At 34.7% G+C, this 10,365-nt stretch overlaps 1 protein-coding gene across 8 annotated transcripts in view; it reads left to right on the top strand.

Annotated features, from left to right (window-relative positions):
• The first annotated feature begins 767 nt into the window (after nt 1-767).
• Nucleotides 768-10,365, top strand: part of LOC106069658 (ankyrin and armadillo repeat-containing protein-like) — a 35,007-nt gene continuing 25,409 nt past the window's right edge. For 3 of the 8 annotated variants that reach the window (XM_056016231.1, XM_056016240.1, XM_056016219.1), the window contains exons 1-6: nt 847-993; nt 3,827-4,114; nt 5,446-5,753; nt 6,478-6,664; nt 7,920-8,028; nt 9,753-9,891. In XM_056016231.1, coding sequence (XP_055872206.1) covers nt 3,858-4,114; nt 5,446-5,753; nt 6,478-6,664; nt 7,920-8,028; nt 9,753-9,891 — 1,000 coding nt within the window. In that variant the 5' untranslated portion in view covers nt 847-993; nt 3,827-3,857. Of the gene's footprint in view, nt 785-846; nt 994-3,826; nt 4,115-4,351; nt 4,410-5,445; nt 5,754-6,477; nt 6,665-7,919; nt 8,029-8,818; nt 8,882-9,314; nt 9,415-9,752; nt 9,892-10,365 lie in introns of those variants that run through there. The other 5 variants (XM_056016225.1, XM_056016246.1, XM_056016248.1 and 2 more) reach the window with 5 other exon arrangements.

Genomic DNA, 10,365 nt, shown 5'->3' with positions numbered 1-10,365 from the left:
GGTGTCTTAGGATCTGGACGAATTTTTCAGGATGTCATGTTCTGTAACTATTTTCCTTAGTGATTCTAGATGGACACTATCAAACGCTTTTTATAAAGTCTACGAAACTGATCATTAGCCGTTGTTACACATGATCTGCCTCATTCGAAGCTTGCTTATTTTCTCTGAGCCTCTCGTCTATAGCCTGTTGAAGTCGTCTTAACAGAACAATGCTGAAAACTATGCCGGGGACAGAGAAAAGAATAATGCCCCTCCAGTTGTTGCGATTTGCCAAGTTGCCCTTTTGCTTTACAATCACTCCTTTTTGCCAGTCCGCAGGCACTTTAGAATTTTGCCAACAGAAATTTAAGATTTCATTCATTCTGTCAATAAGGCACTGTCCCCGTGTTTTAGCATTACTGTTGACACATGTCTAATCCTGGTACTTCCTTGTTCTTTAGAACTGCAATGGCCATGACCATTGTCCTGAGAGGGGTCAGTTCTGATGAATGTTTGTTTGCCTGTGAATTCTAATATAACTTATTCGACCCCACCCTTCAGAGTACAACTCACGCACTTTCTCTACGGCAATATCCAATCCTATAGCCTCCCTGAGATGAATGCCTGGGCATTAGCTCTGGTCGGAACGATGTTGCTCACACATCAGTTCCCCCCCCCCTCTTCACGCAGCTAATGTATCCAAAGGAACGGCAGTGCCGATACAGTTAGGGGTCAGCGGCGTCGCAGGTTCTGCCAGAGTGTAGCACTGGGTGCTGCAAACTGCCTTAGGGTCGCCAGCTCTAAGGTAATAGCTACTTATTATATTGAATGCTCGCACCTTTACGCACCAGATCAAAACCTTGGTGGAATTCTTAACTAGGCCATGATTAGGCATGGGCTAGATAGATTATAGGCCTATCAATGTTTACTTTTCATTTATTTAAACATGAAGACACGTTTTTGAATTCTCCAATCGTTTCTTTGATTTTTATTACAATTTAAGCATCTGAAAAGGTAAGAGACGAACTTCAGCAGTTCATAGATTTCATCTTGGTAATGATTTGGATATGAACTTTTTCCCATAAATTCAAATTCCATTACAGTATGATGAGTATCATGATAGATTTATGATCTACCATTTAGGTCTAGAAATCCTTTACTGCCTCTAGACTCTAGATGTATGTCGACTATGCACTCTTTATTAATATCTAGGCTACTATCAATTGTACAATTGGTTACCTGAGACGCCTGAGTCAGCCAGGGAAACCAATGACTTGGCAGAGTTAAGTCATTAATTAACATGCATGACTACATTGACCTAGGGACACGCTTGGGACGTAATCATCTTTTTTTTTAATTAGCGTCTGTATTTTATAAAAGCTCTGTATCTTGGGGTACTAGTCTAACTAATCGCCGTAAGTATTGTAAGTAAGTATTTGTATTTTTGTACATGTAATTAGGGCTAGGCTGGTAGGCTATTGGAAATATCAATGCGTTAACATTTATACTGTACAGGAACAACATAAATTACTTAGAATAGGATGTCTTGTTACATGATTATTATCTTTTATATTATTTCTCACGCGAATCTATTCACTTTCAAGATAATTCGTCAACGAACATCTCGCCGACACAGTGCTTATAGTGTTATTGTGTTCAACTACATTCCTTGTAGGACGTCTTCAGTAATAGCCAATCAAATGAAATACATATAAACTGTATCATGACACTTCTCAACCAGTTTCAAAAAGCTAACAAAAACTTCTGTCTAAAACTACTTGCCTACATAGCAGCGTGAACACAAACTTATAAGTCGAGCTGATTACAAAGTAAGACATTGCAAATAGAATGTAGGCTCTTTTCAATTGTGTAGAACAAGAGAACTTTCTGTCACTTTCTAATAGAACGTTGGGGAACCTAACAAGATTTTTCAACTGTCTTTCTTCATTCCTCTCTGTCTTTTGCCTAAACAGAACCTCTTTCAAGCGCAGGCTAGTCCATTCTTTTATGTTGTCTTCCCATTGCTTTCTCTGTCTGCCTCTTATTCTTTTTCCTGGTACTTTTCCCTGAGGAAGGTCTTTGCAAGCCCAGAAGACCTTGTAATGTAGCCATTTCCTTTTTTTTTTTTTTTTTTAGTTAGGAGGTCATCGTGGGGTCCAATCGCTCCAGTAACCCTGTCTCTAATCTCTTCGTATGTGATGCGGTCTTTAAATGTGAAACATAGGATCCTTTTGTAGCATCTCAATTCCATTGCTAGGATCCTCCTCTCTAGCTCTGCAGTCAGCGTCCAAGACTCGCAAGCTAGGGTTATAAGAAGCTGGCCACGACCAAGGAGCGAATCAGTCTGACTTTGGTGTCGAGGTCTATGCCTTTGTCTTTCCATATTGTTTTGAGTTTGCCAGCGATGCTGTGGACTGTGCTATTCGGGCCTGTAGTTTTCTTTACTCTCACATTTTTATCGCACCATCACCACAATAGTTATCACCCTATTCATTTTCTTTGTTTCTAGCGCTTATATTCATGTTGTACTATAGCTCAAATAGACTCTCAACGGAAATTGTTTTACCGATTTAAGTGAGTCAACTTCATTAGCACTACCAGTAGCTATTGAACGTTTAAAGTCATTTAGAGTCATTATGTTCAGATGCGCTTGGCTTCCGAACCGGGGTCCAGGGTTCGAAACCTGGTGAAGATTGGTATTTTTAATTTCGGGATCTTCGGGCGCCTCTGAGTCCACCCAGCTCTATGGGTACCTGACTGACAGTTGTGCTGGCCACATGACACCCTAGTAAACTGTTCAGATGCATTAGAAATTGAAGATGCACAAGGGGTTAAGAACACTCTGGAATTGGAGGGCTTGAGGTTCCATTTTCGTGGTTATTCTTTAGTGCTTTTGTCGACTTACGTAAGCTTGATATCCAGGAGTAGAGTGCCTTGATCTGTTCTGTTTTAAACGTTATCAAAATGAGACTCAAAACCGCAATTTTTACTGTTCATCTCACTTGCTCTTCCTTTATGTCTATTTTCTTTACATTGACGTAAATCTTAATGACTACAAAAAAATATAGGACTTATGCTTATCATTGCTTAATGTGCCAAAATGACCAACTCAGGTGCTAGTTTAAGTTTAATAATAATAATCATGTCGCGGGACAAACATTGGAAACCCAAAGACAGACGCAGATGGCGAATAGAAAACTTAATTTAGATTACCGAAGGACAACAGCTTCTTTGGGTGTGATAAAATAAGCGGGTCGCATTTGGGTCAGCGTATTCACATGAAAAACTAAACATATTCTTCAGAGACACTGTCGATGGATAGGCCACACCCTTAGCAAACTTGCATCAAGCATCACATTATAAGCCGTAACTGTAAAGTATAGTGGAAAAGGAAACAGCCCAGAAATAGGGACAGCATGGCGCAGATATTTGGATGCAGGCGGCAAACAGATGGGAAAAACATGGAAACAGTTGGAGAGACTCCCCCAGAAGTGCCCAGAACCGAGACGACAGGAGGATGCTGTAGACGGGACCATAGGTAGATATCAGATGATGGCGATGGCTAATCACAACATTTAGTGGACCCCTTTCATAAGAGAATACACGTATTATTAAATCTTTTATGGGCCATACTGTCATTCAAAGCGCTTATTTGGCGGCGGCTCAATGGGCACCGGCCCTCCGGGCATTTGCCTGAATGCACATATAGTCAGTCCGCCCCTGATTATGTTGTATGCACCCAGGTGAGTTTCACTGAATATTTATATTATCATTAACAATGAATGAGTAAATTAATGCATCAACTGTAGGGTATCAATATAGATATCTCTCTCTATATATATTACAGGTAAAGCAGAAGAAATATTAGAACGACAACAATGTCGCTTTTTCCAGAAGAGGATATCCTTGCTCTGCAGCAGTTAGCACGCTTAGCCTCAGGTTATTTAGACAAACTTGAACGACATGATAGCCAAGAACTTTTGTCGTACCTCAATACCCATTGGCTAATCTCAAATGACATTTTTAAGATACCCACAGATCAGCTGATGCATTTGATTTCACAAAATAATCCTTCAGAGGACACATCTATTATTTTGTTTCCTGTAGATGAAACCGTTTCACCATTGTGTTACAGGTTAGTGAGACACTTTTTAATCTTGACTGTTTCCTAGGCAGGTGAAAGTAAAGATTTCTATTCATTTTTTTAAATGAACGAAAAAAAAAAAAAAGAAACTGCCTCCCCTTTAGTTACCTTTTTAGGCTTTTGCCAGTTGAGTTATGGCTGCCTATCATCGCCCTATGCCTCTTCTGGCCTTCAATGATGATGACCATTCGTCATTAATAATTATAGATCTAGAGTCTAGTATAATAGTTATTATAGTTCCTTTCCATTTTTCATGTTTGGTAACCCCGTAATAATGCGTAATGAAGTAAGATCCATATACTAGAATATAATATAGTGAATACAATCAGGGCCTCCCTTAGCCTGCCTTAGGCCACTGCAACCTATGCGGTCGCAGTGTGAGTGGGCCCTGCACTTTCATAGATTCTAGTATTTGAAGGTCCACCCCTAAAACTAATGAAGAATTACTTCAGGTCAACAATTCTCGAAAATAGATTGAAACATTTGGTAATTCTTGCTATTGAGCGTGATCTATGTAGGAAACAGAATTATTATGATAAACTGTATGACTTCGTTAAGTAATTCTGTACATTGTAAAGAAAGAATAAAATGCAAAGATGAATTTATTTTCTAATACAAAGTAACAAACTCTTAAATTTCACTTATTACCTATAATATCCCTACCCAAACTTGGCCCCGCACAATCCATTTCACATTGGGCCCCGCAATGGTTAAGTCCGGCCCAGTATGCAATCTATGGTAGTCCTAGTTGATCTAGATCTAGTGATATCTGGCAGTAAGTAACCAGTATGTGTACTCAATTACTGATGTTCATTCTACAAGTAGCCGACTAGAGAAAAAGATGGAAGAGTTGGGTTATACATCCTCACTAAAGACAGGGCTTAACAAGCAATAGTCAAACCACAGATTATCTGTCACTTGACTAGATAGACACTGTTATTAACACATGTAAAGGAAAATGTGTACCTTGAGCCCCTGCAAAGATCATTAAAAAAGATTACTACTTTTTCTTGTATTAGGCATTCCTTGCATGCCTATACATCTACATCCTCTTTGTCTGAGACCAATCACTACTGTTAAGTCTTCTTTTCTGAAGACACTTCTGAAACTTGTAAAACAAAACAAAATGAGAAGCTTAAAAATTATAATAGAGTGTTAAGAATGACTAATAATCATAATTTGTTTTTTTTAGTAGATCTATAGATGTACTCTACAAATATTAAATTGTCTATGTACTTTGAAAAAAAGTTAGAGTAGTTATACATTTAATAAATTTATGACACAGAAATTCATAACTTTTCTGTTTTGTTTGCATATAACAGAGAAATTCACAACATTGTCCGAGAATTGACTATGGGCATATATGTTTTTCAACAAACTCCTTTGATTTCCTTGGAGGCTAGCTATGACCATGCCACTATCTGCCACATACCTCCTGCTTACATTAACACTAAGATTGGCCAGCTTCTTATCTCAGTTGACTACATGATGAAAGCACTTTGGCATGGGGCATACTTTCCAAAAGAAAAGCGTACCAAGTTTGGAGAACGTTGGAGGACCAATCTTGATGTCAATTTATTGGGTGTAGCTGAAACTAAAAAACCCCTGCTTTCAGAATTTGCCAGTGCTGGTGAGTTTTTATCTTTGACAGTATAGCTAGATGTTTCACACATCTGTTGTTTGCTAAGTAGAATAGCAGATCCATAAGCACTTTATAATATTCTTCTGTTTATATTCTCTGTGTCGTGCAATTTCTGGTATTTAAACAAATTAAAGTTTTAATTTGTTTAAGAATGGTTTGTTTTTGTTATAATTAATTAGAACAAAAAGAAGGTATGATTTACATTAAAAGTATTGAGCTATTAATATTTTCTTGTGTAGTACTTTACATTTACCACAAGCCAACTTTAAAGGCCAAGATTAAAGTACTTGGTTTATTAGTATATAAATGCTGAGAAAAAAATTAGCTTCCAGTGATCCCAGGAAGCTTGAAGCAGACTCTTCTGAGCCCAGAACTGTATGAGCTATTATGGTTCCTTTGGACCCAACAAGCTGCATGGTAAGGAGGAACTGCTGTGTGCAACACAATGTTCAGAAAATCTCAATGCCTAGGTTCTCATCTCCTATAAGTCAGCCATAGTTGTCTTAGGACTGATGAAAGCTAATGCAAGTTCTAGTTCTATATTTTTCTTTGTTCTATTTAACATGTTATCTTATCTTATATAATACAGATGTTACTTCAAAAAAGAAGATGATTTAGTGATTTAACTAAAGGTGTTACTCGAGTCAAATGTGAATATTCGTTTGTTATGAATCTCACTTACATAATGTTCTGTGTGTTCTCTATTTCTAAGGTCTGTTGGATATTACCAAAGATCCTGAATTTGCCACAGCATATGACAGCATGCCTGCAGAGCTCACTGGTGATGTTGAGACACTAGAAGAGAATGAATTCTTCATGAAACACGTTGATGATATCACTATGAGGCTAACAGTCACACAAGACACAGTTTTGTTTTATGAAAATATCTATATGGTTGAGTGAGTAACATTACCTTTGTATACCATTAAACATTACTTTTTTCTTAGAAATCATCTCACATTACATTTATATATCATTGCACATTACCTTTATGTACCATTATACATTATATTTTCAATACCATTACATATTACATTTTATAGCTTTACACAATAGATTTAAATAACATTACACTATACATTTTTAACAGCATTACACAATAGATGTTTATGTAATTGTCTTACATGTTTGGGATGTTCCCTCGGTTTTTAAGAATTTTATACTCCAGCCCATCACTCCCACAGGAATGATGGGGATGGTAGCAGAAAAAGTTCGAACCTGGAACTACTGAGACAACAATTCAGAGTGCATACAACGCGACCAGACAACTATCCATTATATTTTATAACATAACACATTACATTTTTTTGACATTTCACATTACATTTGTATACCATTGCACATTACATTTGTATACCATTACATATTACATTTTTATATCATTAGATCTTTAAAACAAGGTTTTTACAATCTTTTTTTTTTCAATAACTTTACATTTTATTTTTGTATATGTGACAATTCCTGCATTACTTGGTTTGTTTTTTGTGTGTGTTTTGTTTCAAATTTTAGAACATAATATATCTAAAGTATGTTTATACTTTCTGAAAATAAAATGTATCTTAACCATAAAGTCATATATATTAAGGAAATAATGTTTGTGTTCAATAAAATAATATATTTAAATATTATAAAATAGCGAGGTGATTATTACATTTACTTACCTACCTATAAATTTAAAGAATAAGGTGATTTCCCTATTTCCCTACAATTTTATTATTATGCCCAGATTGGAACAGTGTTGTTTTTTAAAAATAATTTAGTGATTATACTATACGTAAGAATTAATTGATTTGTTAAGAACTTAGCATAGTGTTCACTAGCATTATATATCTATGTTATGACTTAAAGTAGTGCATATAAACTATTAAGATATAATCATTTATTGTATTAAAAGTATGTAATTTTTTTTTTTATTAAAAAAAAAAGTAAATTGTTGCAGGCCTAAATGGTAAGGAATTACAATTACATCTAGTGACGCTCAAGACAGTGATTACCAAGTATGACATCTGTTCTATTAGGACATACCCTTAGTCAATTTCAAGCCTAATTAACAATTAATACTAAATCATGATTGAAAACTAATCTCAGACATTACTTTTTTTAAAATTTCCAGTTACTCTTGCTTTATTTTTAAAATAATTCATTTTTTTTTAGTGGTAAATATGATGTCTCCAGCATCATCAGAATTTTGGACATAAACATTGACCACATTTTTTATGAACGTCTCAAGACAAAACTGCACATGCATGAGGAAATCATTCAAGTTTGTTATATTGTTAACAATTTAGATATATTAATTTCTATCTCAACGAAAGCATTTTATTAAATTGGGTATGTTTTTAACTCTTTCCGTAATTATTTTCTACCTTCCAGTGGAATTATTCATTTTGCTCATGTGTATTTCACTTCCCTGTTCTGATTGAACTAGAATAAGTTTTTTGGTTGTTAGTAAATGTTATATTTGGTATAGGATTAAAGGAGAATGCATGCTCTTTTTAGATAAAACAAATTGATATTTATCAAACCAAAATAAAAGTTTATTTTTGATAATAAAATTTAAAATAAAAACTTAGCCAATGATGTAAGGTCACTTTAGAATTAGATCGAGACTAGATCTAGGCAATATTTTGTGCTTAAAGTATTACTACAAGCCTAGATAGGCATAATGAGAAGAAAATTTTTTTTTTGTTTGCTACATTATCCCCACCGTTTTTTTTTGGGTTAAATTGGGCAAAATTCAAAAGTGATTTTTTTATGATAATTATTCATATTTTAACTAAAGTGATTCATATTTTAACAAAACTTAATATATAACATACATAAAACATTTCAGTTAATTGTCTTGAGGTCACTATCCCATGTCACCAACCTATGAAAAATGTATGTAGAAAAATAGTTTTTTTTAAGTCCCACTTCTTTAAAAACATCTTTATTTGGTAAAAAATTGAAACTGAAAAAAAATCAGTATTTTTCTTTAAAGGGAAACTATTCAAGATTTAATTATAAGCAATTAAAAACATTTTAGGAGGAAAGAAAACCAAACAAATGACTTTTTAAGCATCGAGGAAATGATGATAATATTGTTTAGGCTGCAGTATTGTGTAAAATCAACAATGGTATCATCAATTAGAAGAGAAAGAGTTAATTTTTTTTTCATACTATAGTTACAAAACTCAGGATTTATATTGTAATGAAGTACAATTCATCATCTTTTTTTAAACAAAATCATAATATTGATTGGAGAGATAGCAACAGATCATTATAAGTTAAATAAGATATCATCTTTTCATTAATTTGTATACATTAAAACCAAAGATTTAGAATTTTTATAACAATTTTGGATTGTCATATAATATATTAGAAAAAAAACATATTTATGTCCTGTTGTCTATGTCATCTAGAGGAAGTCAGGGGTGCATCAAGCTAATCTCATGGACATCATTAGTTAAAGTAAATTTAGTCTACTTCCTGTGTTGAAACTTGATGACAGCATTCTTATCTTTAGAATGACACTTGCCCTTTCCTTTAGTGTATGTCTATCTGGTTAACAGTTTATTTGGATCTCAGTGAAGGAGAAATACTCAATTTGTCAATTAATGGCCAATAGTTTTGTTCCTCATAAGTTTGTTAAGGCTTCATGGGACATTGGGTAGGCATGTTTTTTAATCAATATTTAATCACAAACTCACCGTTTCCAAATAGTCAGATCAAGTCTTTACGCGCAGTCTTGATATGTGCTTATTTCAATGTTATAGCTAACTTGGCCATACAACATTTCCTTAGTGGTTACCATGATTGCTTTGCTCTTTCCATTTGGCCATCTATTGATGCATTTGATAGAAAATCTGTATCTCTGCACTTTAGTGTAAATTATTGTCCAATATAACAGGAGATGCTTAATACATCAGCCATAATTACATCTTATAAGCTTTCAAAATTTATTGCAGGAATAAATATTCATCATATACATCTTGACTGTTGTTTCAGAAGTACTTAGGAGCGAAGCAGGAAACACGTAGGCAGCTTGAGTTGCTTAAACTCATCAGTTGCCTAGTGCCTTTCTTGCTGGGCATGCGAAAAAAGATGAGAATTCCTGATATTAATGGTCTAATGAACCCATACAACAGTGAGTATGTCTTATGCATTCACTCTGTTGCCCAATGGCTGCTGTCAATAAATCTATCAAGTTATCCATCAAGGCTTATTTCTACCTCTCCGTATCTATTAGTGCATTTACTATGAAGAAATGCTCTTGTAACTAATGAAACTGATAGCTCTAAATGTTCCTCAAAGATCTATGTACTCAATAAACTCATCTCTTCCAGTAGTAACATTTTTTTTCCTCAAACCTTTTGGTCTGAGGACTATTTCAGAAAACAAAGCAAAGGTTTGGAAATCACTTCCCATTGGGCTCATATAATCCTTATGCTTTACTAAGATTAATCAAAACTTACTTAGATTAGTTTGCCTCTCCCTTCCTCTTTCTCTCTGTCTCTCTCTCTCTCTTTAGCACAAAATATATTTATGAGCTTTATAACTCTTTATTGAGTTACTTGCCATTTTTAGATACTTGATAAAAAAAAATCTAATCTTTCCCTTT

The sequence above is a fragment of the Biomphalaria glabrata genome, chromosome 1 (genome assembly GCF_947242115.1).
Source record: "Biomphalaria glabrata chromosome 1, xgBioGlab47.1, whole genome shotgun sequence".
Lineage (NCBI taxonomy): Eukaryota > Metazoa > Mollusca > Gastropoda > Planorbidae > Biomphalaria > Biomphalaria glabrata.
Note: the sequence above shows the minus strand (reverse complement) of the source record. Positions and strands in the feature narration are given on the sequence as shown.